At 41.5% G+C, this 22411-nt stretch overlaps 1 protein-coding gene and 2 pseudogenes across 5 annotated transcripts; all 3 read right to left on the reverse strand.

The window, feature by feature from the left end:
- Positions 1 to 3158: 3158 nt before the first annotated feature.
- LOC308498568 (gamma-crystallin F-like) lies at positions 3159 to 5694 on the reverse strand (annotated as a pseudogene). Its single transcript has 3 exons — positions 5518 to 5694; positions 5182 to 5424; positions 3159 to 3422 (listed from the first exon to the last, which is right to left on the reverse strand). The product of its transcript is annotated as a gamma-crystallin F-like (transcript).
- A 4271-nt stretch (positions 5695 to 9965) lies between these two features.
- Positions 9966 to 13774, reverse strand: LOC308498569 (gamma-crystallin C-like; annotated as a pseudogene). Its single transcript has 4 exons — positions 13769 to 13774; positions 11497 to 11656; positions 11160 to 11402; positions 9966 to 10238 (listed from the first exon to the last, which is right to left on the reverse strand). The product of its transcript is annotated as a gamma-crystallin C-like (transcript).
- Positions 13775 to 15128: 1354 nt separating this feature from the next.
- LOC308498941 (gamma-crystallin B) lies at positions 15129 to 17229 on the reverse strand (the record flags this gene model as incomplete). 3 transcript variants are annotated; one of them, XM_081051737.1, is made up of 3 exons in its annotated part: positions 15129 to 15404; positions 16891 to 17130; positions 17221 to 17229. In XM_081051737.1, 3 exons carry the CDS (start codon positions 17227 to 17229, stop codon positions 15129 to 15131), a joined length of 525 nt encoding a protein of 174 aa, XP_080907863.1. The 3 variants fall into 3 exon arrangements, with proteins under 3 accessions (XP_080907863.1, XP_080907864.1, XP_080907862.1); XM_081051738.1 differs by having other exon boundaries at positions 15129 to 15401; positions 16888 to 17130; XM_081051736.1 differs by having other exon boundaries at positions 16888 to 17130.
- Between the last annotated feature and the right edge of the window lie 5182 nt (positions 17230 to 22411).

A 22411-nucleotide genomic window follows, 5' to 3' on the forward strand; every position in this document is an offset into this window, starting at 1 on the left:
ATAAATCAGTTTTGTGAATGCCTATCTCTCTTAGATATAAAGAATATGTCTACATATATTTATTTTCTGAGGTTTTACAATGATTGGTATATAGGAGGCCTCAATCACTGTCTGTTATATATTAAGCCAAATTGGTCCTCTGACCTTCAGGCACTCATGATTAAGGCAGTTTGGTATAGAGAAAAAAAAATTGTAAAGTTCTGTTTTATTTCTTTTTTATTATATAATTCATATTTATTGAAGAAAAATTAGCTAACCAATAATTTATGTCATCTTGAATCCCATACCTTAGACACAAACACCATTCATATTTCAGTGTGTTTTTTTTCCAGACTATTTTTTTACATGCACATACAAAGAAAACTGGGGTTATACTTTACATGTTCTTTTGATAAGTATTATTTTACTTAAAATACTATGAACAGCTTTAATGTTTTCACCATAATCACAACAAAATGGTAATGATGTGAGGTAAGGGATATGTTAACTAACCTTGATGCAGTCAATATTTTGCAATATGTTCATGTATCAAATCTTCACACTGTACACCTTAAACATATACAATGTTGTATATCAATTATATCTCAATAATGTGGGGAAGAAAGAAAAAACAAACAAAATAGTGTACTGTGATTCCTTGAATGAAGGTTTGTAACAGGGTGAGGGAGCAACAGAAAAATTTTAAATAAAGCCTGTTTAAATAAATATTAAAGAGGAAGAGTTGTAAAGAAAGAGATTACAAAGTAGGTGGAAAAGCGAACCGTGGGACATAGAAACCATGGAGAAGAGTCTGAAACATGGGCAGTAGAGTGGTGATCTGTGGAGAGTCTGAGGGTAAAACAGCTTAGAATAGACTAGTTTGATTTCACGAAAAGAAAAGATGATGAGGTAAGATAGGGTCTACCTTATTTTCCAAGCCAGGACGCTGAGAGGGTGAGGCAGGTGGCCACAAAGGCAGAGTGAGTGGGAGAGGGTGCATTTCAAAGCTGGAGTCTGGTAGATAGTCACAGGGCTCTGGTATCTAGACTGCTTAGCGTTCTTCTTCCGCATGGTACATATGATGGAGGTTTTCTGGAATGCTACACAAAGCCCAAAGGGGTTAAGAGCATGAATTATATTTGCGAGCTACATCCGCAGTTCTCAGTTCCCACCTTCGAGATGTGTAAGCTGGGAGTAGGAGTACTCAGGCAGAAAGACAAACATCATTTGGAGGATACTACTCAAAGCAGCTTCAAGACACACAGCTTAGGTATTATTCGAAAGAGCAAGGTGTGTCTTTCAAATGCAAGGGTGGGCAGTAGAGGAGCCACACTGCACACTGTTCATTATCTCTGAACACACTTAGGTTGATTTGGGATATCTTAAGACCAGTGGGGTGAGGATATTCTTATATGTCTGTAGACACTGAAAAACACAGGAAGTCAGCCAGTGAGATTTAGAACAGGTATCTTTTTTTCCCCCCAAAGGATATTAATGAAGATGTTTGTTAAAAAAAAAAAAAAAAAAAAAAAGAGAGATTCATATACATACTACGGTAAGAAAAAAATATAAAGGATCTAAAATAGAGTTGGTTGAGAAATCATAAGTAAATAGGAGTTGGGTTTGAAGGTTAAGTGGAGGAAATATGTGACCGAGAATGCAGGATGTCTTACTCATGAACTCAAAGTTTCATAAATTAGAAGTGGATTTGTAAAACGTTGAAGACAAAGGGCTCTGTTAAAAGGCACAGTGCAAATGCTGGATTCCCAAAGGGCACAGATCAGCAGGTCCCAAAGGACCTGCTCTCTTTAACATGGATCAATTGTCATGCCTTTCTTTACCTTCTCTTATGAAATGCTTTCGATGTGTCACAAAGCTCTCAAACACTGCCTTTAAAATAAGATTCACACTTGCTTAATAAGAGCTTTGGCTAAATTATAAGTTTACTCTGAATACTTTGCATAGCAGAGTATGTTGAAAAGATGCAAAAGAATCTCCTCTTATCGTTCATGATTTTGGAAAAGGTTTTTAAATCATATTTGCCTTCCTTCTGGTGAACACTGGGTGGAGCTCTTCTCTAGATGAAGTAAAAGCCTCCTCTAAGCTGAAGGAAAGGAAGCTGCTTTATATAGTTTGTATTTATGGAATTTTTAACTATTTAGTCTCTCTGGCACAAAAGTCTTCCAACTTTTCACTAAAAAAAAGAGAGAGAGAGAGAAAAAAGAATTACAGGAACCATAAATCAGTAATAAAGAAAGATGTGCGAAACAGGGTACAAAGGGAAAGAGCGAAGATTTGGGAATGAAAAGCTGTCTTGTTAACAAATTCAGCTGATAGTGAGTTTAAGCGTAGGTGGGTTCTAAAGACTTCTTCATAGTCTAAAAATCTTGTTTATAAGCAAGGTAAATGATTCCTTGGTCCTCAGGTGGTTCAGCTAGCTTAATCAACAAAAAAATCCAAATTGGAGAGGGCTATGACTCCCAGATCGCAGGGTCTCTGTGACTTACCTGCAGGGGCTGTCTGCCCAGGCCTCCTGCTCTTTTCCTGCTGTGCCTGACTCTGCCACCAGGGAAGGCCTGTCCCTGGGAAGGGCACCTGCAACCTGATAGCTGCTCTGCCTATGGGGTGGGGTCTGGGAATCTGCGTTTTAACAAGTGTCCCAAGTGATTCTGATGCAGGTTGATCCTTAACTCATTATTGATACTCTGAAAAAAACACTGATTTATAAGGTTTAAATACTTAACAATAACCAAGGAACATTTATATTATACATACTTATTATATAGCATTTACTTTGTGCTTGGTACTATTGTAAGAGAATTAAAAATAATAGCTCATTTAATCCACATCACAGCCTTATGAGATGAAGAGTATTGCCACCCCAATTTTTACAAATCAGGAAACTGAGGCTCAGAAATGCTAAGTAATGTGCTCCATCATCCATAGCTATTAGGTGGATTTGGACCCTGCATTCTGGCTCCACAGCCTGTGCCCCTAACCGCTACCCCAGACCACCCTTTCCACTCATACATGTAAGAAAGCCCTCATTAGTGCCACCTTTATTTTTGCTGAGCCCTTCCGAGGAGCCTGAAAGGAAAACAGGACTACATGACTGCATGAAACACACAGGAAATATTTTGTTAGCTTCCAGATGGAGAAAAGGGTCCAGTAAAAATATTTCAGTAGAAATCCATGGCTCTCCTCAAAGATCCCACTCTGGCACTCGTGGCCCCCAGTCGTGGTAGGGCCTGTAGTCCCCCGGCCTCAGCAGGTACTGCCGCCCCCGGTAGTTGAGTGTCTCCTGGAGGACCCTCCAGCACGTTGAAGGAGTGGATCTCATTGAAGTGGAAGCCGTCATGAAGCAAGGAGCCGCCCTCAGTGAACTCCACCATCTGGCCTCTGCAATCTTCCCTCTCGTAGAGTCTGATCCTGTGGGGGCTGCTCTGTGGATTCGGCAATCAGCAAAGGAGGAAAAGTCAGAAAACCTAGCCTTTAGCAACCAATCACACACAGACCTGGGGGGATGGCCATGTCTTTATCTTTTCTATTTCAAAGGTGACAAATGAAAAAGACAGCCAGCACCAGGGCCACTGCGTGCATTTGGGTAGGTTGTACAACGCAAAACTGAAGGGGGCACCATTCCCATAGATCAAGATATAAATGGTGCTCCCTAGAGTTTTCTAGGGCCAAAAGGTACACGAACTATGCATGGGCTCTATTTAGTACCATTCTTAAGTAACATTTTCATATATTTTTTTGCTCTCTCCTTCATACACTTATGGTGGTCTAGGGCTCTCCTTGGATGATAAAAAAAAAATTAGATATTAAAATAAAAAGACAAATATATCATTGTCAAAGGGCATTATTTTGAATCTCTACAGCATTGGAAGAGCCTAGGGAGGAAGTCAAATTGCTTTTCCACGGGAAGGCAGACTGGTGGCAATAAAATTTCACAATTCTATGAAAAAGCACAGGTAATTCTTTAATATCTTCCTTTCTGCTTTACATGCTGCTACTTTCAAATTTTGAAAACAAGAGCCATCATAAAGATTAGGGTTCAGTTCTCAGCTCTAATATGTGCTCCAGCAAAACCGTTTTAGGTAATGAATAAAAATGGAAGCTCAAGATCACGAAAGAATCCTTTACAGATCAATAGATTATAAAACCTTTGGAAAAATGGAAATAGCCCAGGCTGTTAGTCCTGGGAAAATCCTGTCTGTCTTTCCTTGAGTACTTGTTCTTTTATCTTCCTTCCCAGCAGGTACCCATTCAATGTCTTTCTTCTTCCACCATTAAATCCTCTTTAGGAAAGGCTCTCTTAAGCAATTCATCTTGTGGTATAAAAGACTGCTGATAATGTATCATCCATGGTTTGTAAAGGACTCACGTGTACGGTTTCTGACTTGATCTTCACGACGGCCTGACACCTGTGGAGCACCATTATAAGCCCTTTCTTCTTTTATGAGAAACTAACGACAGGACTTGCGGTCAGTAATTAGAAGAGTCTGGACTGGAGAGGGGGAAGCCCAGATTTTCAGGCTCCTAATGCCAGTTTGGGTCCTATCCAGGCATTAACCCTCCGAGGGGGTTTCAACCTTCATGGAAGTGGTATATTTCCCCCAGGACTCTGTCACAGTCAAGTTAGAGAATCACTAAGTGGAATTCCGGGCTGCTGGGGCGTTAGTTGGGTAAGAGTGGGCTCTGCAGGAGCTGTTGGTGTCACATTGTTGGTTACTTGTTTTGCCTAATCAAAAGGCAGGACTTGAGAGACCTTTGATGTTAATAATCATAGTTTATATTTTGGGGAGGGAGTGGCTTGCCATGTGCCAGGTACCGTCCTTTCATCCTCATCACAGTTCTATGAATTAGCTACTCTTATTAGCCCCATTTTACAGATGAGGAAAGAGAAATAGTCTAAGTTACTCGCTTAAGGCCGTCGACAATAAGTTGATCTGTTACTTGTTCATCACCTGTTACATAGACACTCTGAACTAACACCATGCACTAACTACCTGTCCCTGTAGAGGTGAGCTTAATTTTAACAAAGTAAATAAACTTTCCAGTTAGAAGCATTGCATTACTTCTAGGAAAAGAGAATACAGTTAGAACCAGGAAAGAAGGCCACCATTGCATACTATGAATACTGCATCTGGATCTCGGTGTGACCGGAGGGCACGGAAGGACGCAGGGAACTGGCCTCACGTGGGGGTGAGCGGCAGGAGTGGACTGAATCTCTGAGGCCCATCCGCTGCTGGTAGTGGGGTAGTCGCCGCGCCGCAGGAAGGACTGGTGGCCCTGGTAGTCGGGGCGCTCATACAGCATCCAGCAGCCGCTGTCCACCCGGATGGAGTTGCAGCGGCTGAAGTAGGGCTGCAGGTTGGGGTGTCGCTGCTGCACTCGTAGCGGCCCTGGAAGCCGCGGTCCTCGGTCCTCGTAGAAGGTGATCTGCAAGGAAGGGAAGGGGAGAGAGGCTCAGAGGCGAGGCCTCGTCCCGCCCCCGTTTGCAGGGGCCCCTCCCGGCCTGGGCGCTGGGCTCACCTTCCCCATGGCGGGTTGGCACAGACGGAGCGGGTTCAGGATGGGCCCGCGGCGCCGCGGGTCTACATAGCAGGGTGGCTGCTGCGTTGGCAAGAACAACACAAAACGGGCCCGCGGTGTGAGGAGGGGACTTTCGCGTTCTCTTTTTTCTCTTTGCCATCTAGTCCATGGGCTCATTGTGGGTTTTGGTCCCGTTCTCTGTGGAGTATTCTGGTTGATGCTATTGAGACTGTTTTGGGGGAAAAACGTCATTTGGGACATTGTCTATTTAATAATAGAAGTAGAGCTTCAGCCATTTCACATATAGTCTACGCTTTTATTTGTATAGATTGGGGGGAAAGTGTAAGTGCAGGAGCAAAAAAGGCAGCGTCTTAATATAGCAAATATAATCTGTAAGAACTATCATATTACTTAGGTGCCATAATATTGAATACTAATTGTTTGTAGAAGAAAATGACCTTGACTGAATGTTGAACATTTTAAATTAGTCCTTTAAGAAAACATCAGTACAGGGTGTAAAAAATTGGACTGTTTACCATGGGAGTTCACAGAATTTCAAACTTCCAGTATGGTAAAAACAAACAAACAAACAAAACAAAACAAAACCACAGCAAGCCCAGATCTTTAGTATTGGGTTTGATTTTGATTGTGTTGCAATCATTCCTGGAAGTACACTGAAGATGAGACATTTTATCTTGGCTAATTATGATTCAAAAGGGGCATAGTTTTAAGATGCTTAATCTCAGAAAGCAGAATTAAAATAGAAATTTCTAAGTTTAAGGAAATAAGAAAAAGTAATACATTTACAACACACAAACAAATGACCTCTTAGGTTGGTATAAAATAAAACCAAATTCCTAAGAAATCCTTTCTGGTAGGATCTAGATACACCTATGTTCTCAAGAGTAAGCCAAGCTTTTGACTCATGGGAAATTAATTACATGAAGACAAAGAGGAACTTTAGCTGGAATGGTATAGGGAGCTGGACGAATAAGCATCTAGAAGCCAGGACTCTAGGAAGACGTTAGAAAGTGTCAGCTTGGAAGTGAATAGTTTGATGGACAGGGAAGGGCACTGGAATGGAAGATGATCTATGCCTTTTGGCCTCTTTCACGCTCAGAGCATTGTGTTGTATCATGGAGATACTTCGTCTTGGCTTTGGGTCATAAATCTTTGTTAAGTCAATATTTGTGAATTAAACATCAACTGTGTACACTATGATGATTTTCAGTTCTTGTTATTCACTATGTAAAGGCATGTATTTCCAAAATTACTTTTTACATAGTGGAAAATAAGCAGCCAGAATCTAAAGAATAAAAAGATCATCGTTTTAATTAAACATTTTAAAATATGAGAATAATTTTTTAAATGAATTTTAAAAAATCATCATTCTGCTCAGAGCTGTTTATGTGAGAAGAGTGCTGATGGATGAAAACTGTAAAATATGAGAGAGAACCCAATGCAAAACGTCCCAGAGAGCACCTAGCAGACGTGGTGGGAGAATTTGTGGGGACTACTTCCTCAGCTGACATGTGGTTACAACCGAAATTTAGGACACATCTGGAGGTCTAAAACAAAGGGACCTTGGGCTTAACTTTTTCATTAAGTAGGAAGAGAGGAGGTTTTATTTCAGCCTGGGGGAAGAAACAGGAAAAAGACCCTACACGTCTCAAAGAACTGAAAGGTAAATGGCTTGGGCCAAAATGGGGCTTGATTTCGATGCTCTACAGCAAATTCTAGAAGTGACAAGTGTGTGTCAGAGTGACAGACAGAAGCCCCAAGTTAGTGTGCTAAGTAAACAGAAGTTAAGACCTACGAATCCTTACACCTATAGCATAGAAGCAGAACTCCTCACAGATTGCCTGGAATGACTAATGGGGACTGTCTTTGGAGGGAGAACAAGACACCCTATTGTCCTGAGCTCTAGTCCAGGAAGTAACCCTCCATTTTATATGATGCTTCAAAATCCTATACCAGAGTTACGTCAGAAATTATTCCTCCATAGAACTCCCAACTTTAGGGCCAGTGTAGCAGTTAAGAACATGAGACAAACTTGAGCTGCAGTCTCATCCTTGCCTTTTACTAACTGTGGGACCCTGGGCATGTTATTTAATGTAACTTAACCTTAGTTTTTTTCCACAGGTATTGTAAATAATAGGCTTAATTTGTTTAGTATACAAGCTGCTTGTATCAAGCTAATTTTTTTCACCTTCAAGATAATGTTTCTTATATGTAAACCAAGTCATTATGCTATACACTTAAAACTTTTATAGTGCGGTATGTCAATTGTTTCTCAATAAAACCAGAAAAAAAAGATAATGTTTTCCATTTAGGACAGCTGTTACTATAAACTGTCCTATTCTTTGTCACACATTTTCATTTTAACTGAAGTAATACTACTCAAGTATCTTCATCCTTCTCTGCCACCACTATCATTCATTAGCTGTCATTAATCTTTGTTATTCTCAGAACTCTTTACTAAAGTAAATTCACGAATTGATTGTAAAAAGTGATTGGAACCTGGTTCAACATTTCTCCTTTGGAATTCTGTAAAAGAAAAATCCCATTTCATGTTATGTTGTGAGTTCACTATAATTGTGTATGTGAGAAAGAGAGAAAATAACTCATTTACAAAATGTTTGGATCATTATTAGAATTCCTGTACCTTAGAAGATTTATATGTGAGTCCCAAGCAGGTTTAGTACAAAAACCAGGCAGCTTTTGTAGCTCCGACTGGGTCACTGTGAAAATTTCTCCCAAAACATGGGAGGGACATTAGAGCACTCACTTTGCTTGTACCTTAAGACCAGTGGGCTAGAGAAAGGAATAAAGGGGCAGAAAGGGAGGAGGTCAATGGGAGGTGGTAGAAGGAGGAGTGAAAAGAAAGGAAAATAGCTGGAGGAGAAAGTGGTAGAGAAATGGTGACCAGCTTTTTTCTGGCCTCCAGTTCCCCAGCCAAGGACTAAGGCCAGAAGCAGATGTTCCTGTGCGACTCTGTCTGTTGTGGCAAAGACAGATTTTTTCCTATTCACAGGAAGTTATTTTCATTGGAGATGTTTTCCCAAAGCAGAGAGAAAAAAGCATTACAGAAATGTTAGGTGTATAAGGAAGTGTTAAATGTGTATGTCATAAAAGGAAACATGTTTCTCTCCCAAAATGTTAAGGAATACAAACACATCTGATGAGAGATATGCAAATAAATATTACTCCATGTATTTGCCCTAGACGTTTGTCACAGGATAATTTTAAAGTACTAAGTAAAAGTACTCAATAAACGAAAGTGATTATATATGTATTATTTAGTACTTGGGCAGCACTTGACTTTAAAAAAAAGGTAATTACATACTTATTAAGTGTTAGCAGGTAGTATTATTTCCGTGCAGAGCTCTGTGGTGGTAGGGACAATGCCTTTCATTTGTTTCGGTTGATTGTTCATTCCCAGTGCTGCATATGGCAGGCCTATGGTAGGTGCCCAATAAATGGTGACGATCCTAACTCAAAGAAGTTAGGATCTCTGGTGACTAACAATTGGGCAGAGTCTATTAAAATAAAAAAAACCTATCACGTGCTATGAGCAGGCAATCTCACTCCCAGGTCTCTATCTTCCAATGATTAAGGCATATGTAAAGATATATATACTATATTCTTTGCAGCCTTGTTTGTAAAAGCAACATTGCGAAAGCCCAATCACAGATGGATCAAAGGTGAAATAATGTAGGGAGCTCCAAAAAATGGAACACAGTGCTGTATATCGTGTATATTTATTTAAAATATTAATGTGCATCTCATTAATTTTTTTGTATTAGCGGGTGCCGTGCACAGCTGTGCAGTTTCTGCCCTTCATGCAGGGTTTGGCGCAGCAGCTGTACAGGCCAAGGGGTGCGCCTCAGTCAGAAGCTGTTTTAGAATAGGAAGGAGGGTCTTTATCTGAGTCCAAAAGTTTGGCAATGGTCAGTGGCACCCCTGGCATTAGTTATATAATACTGTGCTGGAAAGTAAACAAAACTACAATTCCTTCTATGATCTAATCAGGCTTTTTGCCAAGTGGGCTTTTCTTCACCTCATCTGTGACTGCTCTGTGGCCTCCAAGCACCTCTTAGGTTAGAAGGGAATTCCTGGAATGTTATTGCCCTCACCCTCAGCTGAATGCCTCACTTCTCACGTCACCCTCCCCCATTTCTCAGGATGACCTGCCTTTCTTTCTCAGACGGGCTACCTGCTCCCTCCACCCTCCCTGCTGAGCCTTGTTCAAGACTCATTTTACCTTGAAGCTCTTCTAGAACAGACTCCTCCCCACTTATTCACTCCTCAACCTTTACCGGGGGGCATTTACAGGTGAATTAATTGACACACAAAATGAAAGAAAAACTGAAGCCAGCAATTGCCAACAATACAGACTAAATACTTTATTAAGTTCCAAATTGAGAAAACGGTACTATGACCTTATTTTAGTATAAATCCACCACCCTCCGCCAAGAGCCAGCCTTAGCATCTGTGGCCCCCCAGTCGTGGTAGCGCCTGTACTCCCCGGGCCTCAGCAGGTACTGCCACCCCCTATAGTCCGGCATCTCATAGAGGACCCAGCAGCCCTCCAGCACACGGAGGGAGTGGACCTCACTCAGGTGGAAGCGGTCTTGGATGCAAGAGCAGTCCTCGCTCAGCTCCACCATGAGGCCTTTGTGTTCCTCTCGCTCATGCAGCCGCAGCCGGTGGGAGCCTGTCTGCTTGGTCCCCAGAGAGAAGGAGCAGAAGAAGCAACCACACAACAGATGAACTTGGTGGGCTGGGGCATGGGAGTGTCCATGTAAACACAGAGGCTCTAACATTGCTGTGACTGTGGTGTATGGGTCTGTGTCCTACTAGCATTTAACAAACAGCTGCGTGCTTGTTTTCTATTTCTCATCTAGGAGATATAATTTTGAAGAGGTTCAAAGTCTGGGTTAGAGTCCATCAAGAACTCAAACATCTTGTTTCTTAAGTTCCTAATTCCTTGATTTCTAAGTGTTAACCCAAAATGATATTTGGGGGAAAATGTAATGTATTCAACAAGCATTCTTTTAAGATGAATATTATCTCCCAAATGTATATACAGATACATTTACCACTGAGGTAGAATTTTAAAAATCACACCCTTCAGTGAAAACTAGTTTAAATTGTCACTTGGAACCAGAATTCAACTGATTTTCCAAATCAAGGACAATGATTTTCCTCAAAGTTGGACACTACCTTTGAATTGCACGTATTAACCATAGAATTTTCAATTTTTACTAGTCTACAGTGGGACCTCCCTAATTCATTCACTGTCAATTCCTTTACGATAGGTAAAAATTAATTTGTTGAAAATACTGCCTTCTGATGCCCAACCAGCTTCCCATCTGCAAGTTTTGTTTTATATCCCGTATGATGTTACATTTGTTACTGACAACTTTTGATTGACCTAATGGTAGCTAAAATTGAAGATAAAAAACTCTTTTCCTTACATGAATTCTTCCCTATATCCTCTGCTGTTTTGTGTGAGTATCTAGGCAGGTATCTCAAGCCCACTTAATCCTTGGGCATTTTTAAAGGAAAACCTCCCTGAGCTTAACCCGCGACAGCAATTTTGTGAGAACGCTCAGGCAGCGAGATCAGGCCGAACTCACGTGGGGAATGAGACAGCACGAGCGGACCGAGTCGCTGAGGCCCATCTGCTGCTGGTAGTCAGGGTAGTCGTCGCGCCGCAGGAAGGACTGGTGGCCCTGGTAGTCGGGGCGCTCATACAGCATCCAGCCGCCGCTGTCCACACGCACCGAGTTGCAGCGGCTGAAGTAGGGCTGCAGGATGGAGTGGTCGCTGCTGCACTCGTAGAGGCGGCCCTGGAAGCCGCGGTCCTCGTAGAAGGTGATCTGCAAAGGAAGAATAATTCCCAATTAAATCATTTGCCCCCAATAGATCTTCCATAGAGGCATTTTGTTTTTATTGAACTTGTGTTCCACTCACCTTCCCCATGACTGACTGGTAGACACGGATGAAGGGAGTTCAGTAGATGGCGCCAGCAGCACAGAGGGCCTATACAGCAGGATGGCTGCTGCCTTGGCAGGAACAACACAAAAGGGGCCCCAGGGGTGAGTAAGGGGATTTCATGGGTTCCTTTTACATGCTGCGTTCAGTGGAAATGCCTGTAGAGAAAATTTTACACTATTTGTCTAATAGACATAGTATCACAGACTTCAGACATGGAAGTTATCCTGAAACACATGAATTGGAAGTTCATAAAGTTAGAGTCCCTAGAACTCATTGATACGTTTTTCTTCTTGAAAATCAGGTGCTTCCATTTCTGGGACACAGGCAGAGAAAATGATATCCTCTCTTTAATCCCAAATAAAGAAAAATTCATCATGATGAGTGATGGTGGTGCTGGAGGAGCTTATGCCCCAACTAACTCCTAGTTCTACCCTTCCTCCTTCTGTCCTTCCACTCTCTAAAGTAAACCCTGGGACCTCACAGAGGAGAGAGGGTCTGAGCTGAGAGCAGCCTCCCAGAGTGGAATGGGAGAAGGGACACCCTACAGGATCCTTCTCACCTTTTTCTGTCCCTCGGCCTTAGAGCAAAGCCTTGGCACATAGTAGGCCCTCAATACTTGGCTTTGACCTTAAAGAAAGCAGATAGCTGTGGCCTTCCTCCCTTTCTCACGTCCTCTTGGGAGCCTAAATTCTTCCTTCGGCTGGTGGCTGCCCAGAGTCCTGCCTGTTTGTTGTCTCTGTCTTCCTTCGAATGTTCTAAGATCTTTCTTTCCTCGTCACCATTTCAAACTCTTGCTCCCTTGATAAAGGTGATTTGAGATGGTGTAAGGTGTAATGTATAAACCCTCAAAATACTGCCCCTGCTTGTTTCCTCAGACATGTGAGATGCTCTCCAGCCAGCCGTGCCTGTTGATAGTATGGCTTTCACCTCTGAGGTCCCTGAAACATTTTCAAGGGGCTCATGAGGTCAAAAAAGTTTTCAAAACAATACCAAGATGTTATTTGCCTTTTTCACTCTTATTCTTTTACAAGTGTAGAGTGGAGTGTTTTCCAGAGGCTATTGACATTAAAGAAATTTGTAAACATGTAAAACAATAAAACTGTCTTTTCATTGTTTTTTGTTTTAGAAAATATGGTTATTATTCATAAACATATGTTATGTATGTGAACATGTAATAGGTTTACTGTCTAAGGCCCTTCCTACCAAAGGGAAACCCACAGTGGGTAGAAGGTCTCTCTATTGGAATAGAACCGACACAGTATCCAGAAGATACCCAGGCCTTGGCATGACTCTCTGTGGGATGATAAAGCGTATGGGCTGGTTATAGGCTGGCTCCGGTCTACTTCTCAGCCATGTGACATTGTACAATTCATCCCTGCCTCTTGCAAAAGTAGTGGCAGCACTAAAGGATCCCTGAGGCAAACAATTATATTAAGACATATTCAGGATTCAAGTAAAATACCTAGAAATAAAATACTGGGTCAAGAGGTTGCTGAGAGAGTTAGCCTTGTGTATGGATTCCAAAGTCATGGGAAAGTCTGGGCCGAGTTAGAGGCCTATACTCAAGTCCTCTCTGTTGTATAGTGTAAAATTTAGCACTCCAAGGAACTTGTGGCTTTCTAATTCATGTTTGATATATTATTAGTTGCAAAGAGATGCCTCTGGTGTATGTCTCCAGGCAGCCAGCCCTGGTGTTGGGAGTTTAAAGGTTAAAGAACTGGGATTTAGGAACAAGCAATACCAAATAATTTAAGAACCTATTTTCCAGGGAAGAAATCTTTAAAAATAGCTGAACCATGTGCTCCAGTTTACGTGGAATAGTCCTGATTCATGCTTCTTGCCCCAGTATAATCCTTAATAGTACACCCTTTCAGTCCCAAAAATGGCTCAGTTTAAGAAACAAATTATATTGCTCTATTTATTAGCCACTTGGGTAGTAGATTTGGACAACTTGAGGGCACGGGACGGACAGAGTCTCTATCAAAACTGAACATCCATGTGGTTACAGCTAAGAACAGAGAAGAGAGGAGCAAGGAAGGGAAAGAAGACCAGGGCACCCAGCAGCAGGTCGGAGCTTGCAGACAACTGTCGAGACCTGGGCCATCGACTATTAAATCTGATATCATTGTACTATGATATAAACATGCCTCTCTCCCCTAAAACCTCTATAATTCAACTGTCTGCACACATTAATGCTTCATGTGGGAAATGGTTCGGGAATTAAAGGAAAAGGAACTACATCTCTCACCTGCATCAGTATTATGCATGGGAAGAATGGGGAGGCACATGTGGAAAGGCAGGATGATCCACCCAACGAATGCCCCATGAGCAGAGTGGATGGTGACTGGGAAAAGCATAAACCATCCATTCTCCCATTCTCTCTCTAGAATTATGAGACATTGGAGATATATATATATATATATATATATATATATATATATATATATATGAATCTATATATTTAATTGCTGCAGGATGTTATCGAGCATGATGTTTACTCAGTACCCTCTTCACCAGGACCCACAAGAAAATTTTCTTTTAGCTTTTACTACTGGGAATGCTTAGGGGTTGTCTTGAATAATTCTTTTATTTGTTATAGACCATGAGTTGTAGAACTTGGTGATGTTGTTTCCCTCTGCCTTGGCTGCTGGATCCAAACCTGGTTCTATCTACAGCCAAAAAAACACCTATAGAATAGAGTGAAAGCTGGCTTCTACTTCACCTCTGGCTCTATTTCTCTCTCCTACTTTTATTTATCCTCTGACCCAATTTCCGCAGTCATCAATTTTTAATATCTTTAATTTATTATATTGTGTATTTTTTTTCAGTGGCTTTAATCCATTCTTTAAAAATAAAGGAAATAAACATACAATCAAACTTCTCCAGAAAATTTCAATTCCTTATTTTCCATTTAGTATTATTTTCTGTGTATAGTCATCATGTCACTCAATTTCCTATTAAAATGATGAGGCTGAGTTTCCCTGTGTTCATGTGGTTTTGGTGAAAATCCTGGAATTCTTCTACAAAGCACAATTCTTCTATAAGCCGACAGTGAATTATATTTGGACTGGAAATCTCATGGAGGAATGGGGTATTGAAATGGAATTAGGAGAAAAAGGACACTGGCTGTTAGGATAGGAGTGCAATAGGTGAGCGGGACCAGTTTGTTTATAGAGCTAATAAAGGAAGAGTCTAGATGCTGAAAATGAATTTCCTCATCAACTAAGACTTGAACTTTATAAGGATTGTGGGGATAACCTGGAAGGAGAACTTGAGATGTCTCTAAGAACTAATTCATCATTGTAGCTGCAAAAATATGCTTATAAGACCAACCACAAATGGCTTCAGTCCAACTGAATTGAACTTTTCTTTGCGCTTCCATGGTTTAATCTTTAAAAGAATGCTGACAATAATAGCCTCTACTTTATCTTCCTTATACAACGTTGTTTCCCCGTCTTAAAAACATATGTCATTATTTTGGCCAAGTGCCATTATTGCATATGAATGCTTAATAGATTGAAAGAAAAGCAGGACTCTATTAGTGCCAGAAACAGAAGCTACAATATTTTATTAGGTTCTAAAGGAGACACGTAGAGAATGTGAATACTTCAGTAAAAATCCATGACACGTCTAAGAGAACCAACTTTGGCATTCATAGCGCCCCAGTCAAGATATCGTCTGTACTCCCCTGGCCTCAGAAGGTACTGCCTTCCCTTATAGCTGGGCATCTCATAAAGAACCCAACAGCCCTCCAGCACATTGAGGGAGTGGATTTCATTGAGGTGGAAGCGATCTTGAAGAGAGAGACAATCATCTGTGATCTCTGACATTTGTCCTCTGAAGTCCTCTCTTTCATAGATCCTCATTCTGTAGGTGCCAGAGTGCTGAGGTGGCAGACAGAAAAACAAAAGTACATGAACACAAATAGAGAGAAATTAAAGTTCTACTCCTGCACCTCCTTGGCCTCACCTGCCCAGAAGTTCTCAGAGTTCAAGTTTGCTTCCAGAACAGCCATGCTTCAGAGTTAAAAAGCTTTCCATGGCCCTGATCACTCACTGTAGTGAATCTAATGATTTATGGGTAAAGCAAGAAACAGAACTCAGCAGCCCTTCAACTGCTACCCACCAGTGTCTGTCCTTGGCAATTAAGATTTGCCTAAAATAAAATGGATTACTTTAGTGTTTGTTATTAGAGAAAGTCCTTTCCAAAGGTGAAAAATGAGAGTCATTGGAAAGCCCAGTCTCATTTTGTATACCGGGGGTGCCAAAATAAAATGTATACAAGTGGACACTTTGGTCAAGTTTGCTCAAGCAGTAGTTTGCTGTAATCAGAAGTGTCTGGACGCTGATGGTAACCACTTTGAGCACCTCTTGTAATTACTGAAGTCAAAGATGACTTGTGTTCATCTTTTGTTATCAGTATATATTGAGTATCACAATTTTAATAGTTTTCCTTTCTTAAAATGTATAACTTTTTGGCACCCTCTGTATTACTCTTGTTAAAAAGGAATCAATTTTTAGCTACTTTCCATAAAACCGATGTTTTAGTATTCACATACACTATGGAACATTGGATTATGAAGCTCTTGTAAAAAATTAAGATGCCACATTTTCCTTATCTTTGTTTTCATAACTTCAGTTACAATTCAGGTTTCAACCTATTTGACTCTTCAGCTTCCTTTCTGGCCTCCTACCCTCAACTTACTCATTTTCTTCAGCCGCAAGAATAATTTTCATTAAGCTCAGTTTGGATGACACCATATGCCCTGCCTACACTTACTTCATTCTTCTAAAAACTCTACAATCACTCTCTAGAAAATACTGAATCTCAGACTAAAGTTTTGGATTTGGCCTTTCCATGAATTTATACCTCTAAGTGAGCTGATAGGTACTGATCATGGAATTAGAATAGAAACCAGAAAACAGGGTCCTATCTTCTCCAGGAAAATAAATAGAAAAGTGAGCCAAAGCAAGCAAACGTATTTTTATCAACTAAACCGACCCAGGTTGCATTTCTAAATTTTGTTATATTGAATTTCTGAGTTGATACGGCTTGGAATCACCACTTTAAGAAATTCTATCTTGAACAGATGGTAATTTCAGTCTCTACGTTCTGCTTTTTCTTAGTTTTGGGTCTTACACTTTTGATTACATTTAAAATATCAAATCTACAAACATAATTCAAAAAAAGACACATTTCATGAAGAACAGCTTCCCATCTGAGACACTCGTCTAAAATGGACTGCATGCACTGGTGGTCTCTCTTGAGCTTTCTGCTCCCTAATTGGAACAATTTGGTTGACGAATGATAGTTTTTAATGGCTTTCATTTCCAAAGAGACTGAAGACAAAGACAGAGCCTCACTTACTTGAGGAATAAGGCGGCAGGAACGTATGGAGTCACTGAAGCCCATCCACTGCTGGTAGTCAGGGTAGTCGCCGCGCCGCAGGAAGTACTGGTGGCCCTGGTAGTTGGGGCGCTCATACAGCATCCAGCTCCCGCTGTCCACCCGGATGGAGTTGCAGCGGCTGAAGTAGGGCTGCAGGTTGGGGTGGTCGCTGCTGCACTCGTAGTGGTGGCCCTGGAAGCCGCGGTCCTCGTAGAAGGTGATCTGCAAATGGAAGATGTGGGAGCATGAAACTATTTGCCTCAAGTGAAAGTGCTGTGAGAGAGCAAAGGTGGAGCCTCAGTACCCAGTTACCTTTCCCATTTTGGATAGGGTGAGCAGGAGGTTTCGCTCGGTGCTTTGTGGGACTAGGGGGACGGCCGCTGTGTATATAGCTGCCCCGACTGCTGCCTCTGCAGGAAATCACACAAAAGGGGTTCATTTCGGTGAGTAGGGGATTTGCAAACTCTGGCTCTCTCTGCCCCCTGGTCATTGGTGTTAGCTGAATGGTTTACTCTCATTCTTTCTGGTAGGTTCGGGTTTTCTAATTCACTAAAGCTGTTGTTGCCACCAAAATGAAAAGAGTCTTTACTCTTCAGCTGAGCAAAAGGATGAGCGAAATTCTATCCTCATGCTTTTCTTTTATAGCCTACTTTGCTTAATTGACTCCTCAAAGGTAATTAAACTGAGCAATGTATTCTGCTCAGGGACTGGTGTGTTGTTTTAAGAAAAAAAAATTCTTAAAAACCAGAATTTAAACAATAAGGAATCTTAAGGAAGAGGAAATCAAGTGAGGTAATCTGTGAAAGTGCTTTGAAGAGCGTAAAGCTTAATTCAAATTCTAGATTCTGTGATTATCATTGCTTTTTGGGGGGCTCATCTTGAGTAAAACTGATGCTTGATTGGATATTCATAGGCTCCTGAAGGCTGCAAATTCTTTCTTGTTCCTTTCTGTCCCTCGGCCTTAGAGCAAAGCGTTGGCACATAGTAGGTCAAATGTTCTAAGATCTTTCTTTCCTTGTCACCATTTCAAACTCTTGCTCCCTTGGTAAAGGTGATTTGAGTTAGTGTAAGGTGTAATGTATAAACCCTCAAAATACCGCACCTGCCTGTTTCCTCAGACATGTGAGTTGCTCTCCAGCCAGCCGTGCCTGTTGATAGTATGGCTTTCACCTCTGAGGTCCCTGAAACATTTTCAAGGGGCTCATGAGGTCAAAAAAGTTTTCAAAACAATACTAAGATGTTATTTGCCTTTTTCACTCTTATTCTTTTACAAGTGTAGAGTGGAGTGTTTTCCAGAGGCTATTGACATTAAAGAAATTTGTAAACATGTAAAACAATAAAACTGTCTTTTCATTAATTGTTTTTTGTTTTAGAAAATATGGTTATTATTCATAAACATATGTTATGTATGTGAACATGTAATAGGTTTACTGTCTAAGGCCCTTCCTACCAAAGGGAAACCCATAGTGGGTAGAAGGTCTCTCTATTGGAATAGAACCGACACAGTATCCAGAAGATACCCAGGCCTTGGCATGACTCTCTGTGGGATGATAAAGAGTATGGGCTGGTTATAGGCTGGCTCCGGTCTACTTCTCAGCCATGTGACATTGTACAATTCATCCCTGCCTCTTGCAAAAGTAGTGGCAGCACTAAAGGATCCCTGAGGCAAACAATTATATTAAGACATATTCGGGATTCAAGTAAAATACCTAGAAATAAAATACTGGGTCAAGAGGTTGCTGAGAGAGTTAGCCTTGCGTATGGATTCCAACGTCATGGGAAAGTCTGGGCCGAGTTAGAGGCCTATACTCAAATGCTCTCTGTTGTATAGTTAGCTTCTGTTAGAGCATCAGGGATGTGGAGTAGGTCGGATAGTGGGGTGGTTGGTGTTTCCAGGGCCTGCACCATTGCTTGGTGGAGGAATAAGTATTGCAAACTCCCTGTGACCATCTGTCCTACCTGTCCCAAGGCCTTCCTTTCACACTGCTTCCTCTAACATTATTTGTCTTCACAGTACTAACAAATACCATGAAATTGTTAATAGGCACTATCTGTGAAGAACACATTTAGGGAGCGATGGCTACATACATCCACACACACTTCTGCAGTTTTTGTTACTGCTTGTGTAATTTTTGGAAAGTCCCTTAACTGCCTCAAGCCTCACTTTTCCCATTTATAAAATAGGAATGACAATGAAAATCAAATGAGATAATAAACTCGAAAGCACAGGGTAAATTGTAAAGTAATAGTGGTCGTAAAATGTATATTATTCATATTTTAATAATGCTGGAGATGATAATATTAACAGAATTCTTTGGTACATCAATAAAAATAAACATATTTGTGTTTGTGGGTTTCAATGTCATAGTGTCCACACTTTTGCTTATGGCATAGAGACTAAATATGATCGGTGGATAATTTCATGTGTTGGAACACGTTGACCTAATTTAGCAAAGATCTTCTGTTTGGTAATTTTGATATCACAATCGAATGATGACTACTGTTTGTGTGTGACCTTGAGCAAAATGCCAAGAGGAGGAATAATATAATGCGAGGACTGTGCAGTCAGAGAAGATAGTCACTGAAGTCTGCCCGCTGCTGGTGGAGAATATCCCTGCCCCAGCCCAGAGCATCCAGCTCTTCTGTCCACCTGCATGCACTAAATTGTCCTGGCTGAAGCAGGACTACAGGCTGAAGTGGTCACTGCTGTACCATAGGGGTTTATCTGCAATGGAACATGCCAACAGTAAGGGAAATCCTCCCAAGAACGTTACTGTGAGTTCATTGACCAGCATCTGTTCTAAACCCACCTCACTGTGGCTGGTGGACGGTAGATGCAAAACCCAGGGGCCTCACCAGCCATAACAGAGGCTCAGGGATGTGAGTGATTGTGGGTGAGTGTCACGCAGGGGACCCTGCTCACTGCGCCATTTGTCGTGCAGGGTCTCAGCTCCCACTCCCCGCCCAAGAACGCAGGACACGGTAAGGCCAAAAAGGAACACCCATGGAGCCATAAGTAGGGGAGTCAAACCAATATATTCTCGCTGGCGTCTGGGCTGGAGACACAGGAAGCAGGATCTACATAATCTGCCTAATAGCAGTCCGCACTTGCCAGCCACCATCTTCTTGCTAGCCCCCATTCCCTCTCTGCTAGCATAGCCACAGCCGTTATATTAGTGGCCAATGGCCTACGGGTTACAGCTGACGGCCAACTAGCCACAGCTGCTGGCATCTGATCACAGTTGATGGCCATTTACTACCCGAGCCAGCACCTTTCTATGTGAGGCCGAGAGCCTGGAAACTGTTTTTTGGGGTTTTGTCCACACAGTGAGTATGTGTGTACATAGCAGATCTGTTAGCTGATTTAGGACTGATTTGGCTAGCAGCAGAATTTCACTTTTTCTCATTTCCGTATCACTTTGATTCTTCATTACATTATAGCTACGCATGTATTCTTTCTATTAAAGTACTATGGAGGTCTTCGAAGCAGTATGGAAAAGGAAAGTTGACATATAAAGAACAAGTCAGAAGAAATGTCCTCTTTCTCATTATTTTATTGAATCTTTTATGCTCATGTAGAGAAATAGTAAGAGTAGATACAATTCACCCTGAAAACAATGGGTGCATTTGTTCTCAATCTTGGCAACCCAGAAGGGCTAACTAGGGAGAATTTTTTCCCGTTTTGTCTTCTAAATTCAAGATGTCTATGATGATCTGGGTCAATGGAAGGGAGCTGTTCCTTTCTGGAAGCTTATCAAATCCCACCCAATGTTCAAGGCAGTCTAGTCCCTCTTCCTAGGATGTCTCCTCTCAGAACCAGCTTTTACTTGTCTCTCCCTTCTCTGAATGTCTACATCCACTTCATTACCACCCAGCTTCTCACTTAAGCATTGCCTTGCTCATATATTTCTTCTTTTTCTGATCTAATGTCTTCTATAAGCTCAAGGGTAAGGACCAGTCACACTTCTCTGTCCCTCATAATTACTTGTCAATTATATAGGTGGATAAATAGAGCCCTGGAAACATGAAGAACAGTTAAACCAATAATGATTCCAATCCTATTTTGGGAAAACAATAACTCTCCCACATGAGGTCACCCATTCAGAGACAGAGAAGCCACTTTCTCCCACTCACTCCTCTACCACATTCCCTGGTTCTGATACTCTCCAGTTTTGTCCTGCCCTGATGGCCAGAGAAGACTTGAAGGGAGGTAAAAATGGCCCAAAAACCTGCAGGCTGGTGTAGGCGGACAGGAGGGAGGCCTTAGAAGGGGCGCTAGAGCACTCACATAGCTATCCTGTTAAGGTCTCAGAACTTAGTTCTTACAGCTAAAGAGGGAGGCAGGAGAGGTGGCCTAAGAGAATGAAAATGAAAGAAAATGTGATAAACAACTTTTTTGTGAAGGAAATTAATGAAAGAGGTTTCTAGCCACTTCCTTGAATTTTAGAAGATGGATGGGTTAATGGAATGAAACATTTGGTCTTGGAGGCTCCAAGACGTGCTTTGTTATGTCCCTTTGTAGTAGTATCAGTGTCACCGTGCGGGGCCGGCCTGTGGGGTCTCTGCTCCCTCTCCCCACATAAGAACGCATGATGTGGCTAGGCCAAAGAGGAACACCCACGGAGCCATAGATAGGGGAGTCATACTACTATAGTCTCACTGGAGGCTGGATTCACACGACGTGCGCTGTCCTCTTTTCTGCCAACTGAACCACGGCTCTCCTTGCTAACTGTAATCTGCCCTGCTAACTGCAATCCGCACTCTGCCGCTTGCTAGCCCCCATTTTCTGCTAGCGTAACCACAGCAGTTATATTAGTGGCCAGCGGTTACAGCTGACGGTTAAGAAGCCACAGCTGATGGCCATCCAATCACAGTTGATGACCATTTACTACCTGAGCCAGCACCTTTCCACGTGAGGGCGAGAACCTGGAAACTACACTCCTGGCTCTGTCCCCACAATCAGCCAACATCTCAGTCTAGAATATAAGGAAGATTAAGGTTCTGAAATCAATGAGACTTTTATCACAAATATTTGAATACTGAGTTGAACCCTAAAGTTATATACAAGCTTTTTTTTTGGTCTTTAAAAATAACTGCAAAACTCTTTCTTAAAAAGACAGGTCTTATTTAAATCAGTAAAAAAATTATAAAGCTTGGTAACTCATAGTTAAATAAGCTTGTATAATTAGATATACAAACTTACATATCAAAATACGTGAATGGATCTAATATAAACCTGGTTTCTTCACAAAACAAAACCATTCATTTAGGAGCCATTAAAGTTACCTGAGGCCTGTTAGAAGCCTCAATAGAAATAGTTCATCACCTTTCTTGCTCTCCTTTCTCCACAAATGTTTTAGTTTATAATCTGGGTTTTCTGAAGCATTTGCAGGCTTCTTTTCCTGGCTCTCTGGTAACCACCTACATGTCTCCCAACTGAAACCTTTTGAGTTCATCAGCACATCATTGACATGACCCTGTTGAAGGAAGCCATGTTTACTCC

The sequence above is a fragment of the Rhinolophus hipposideros genome, assembly GCF_964194185.1.
Source record: "Rhinolophus hipposideros genome assembly, chromosome: 6".
Classification (NCBI taxonomy): Eukaryota; Metazoa; Chordata; class Mammalia; order Chiroptera; family Rhinolophidae; genus Rhinolophus; species Rhinolophus hipposideros.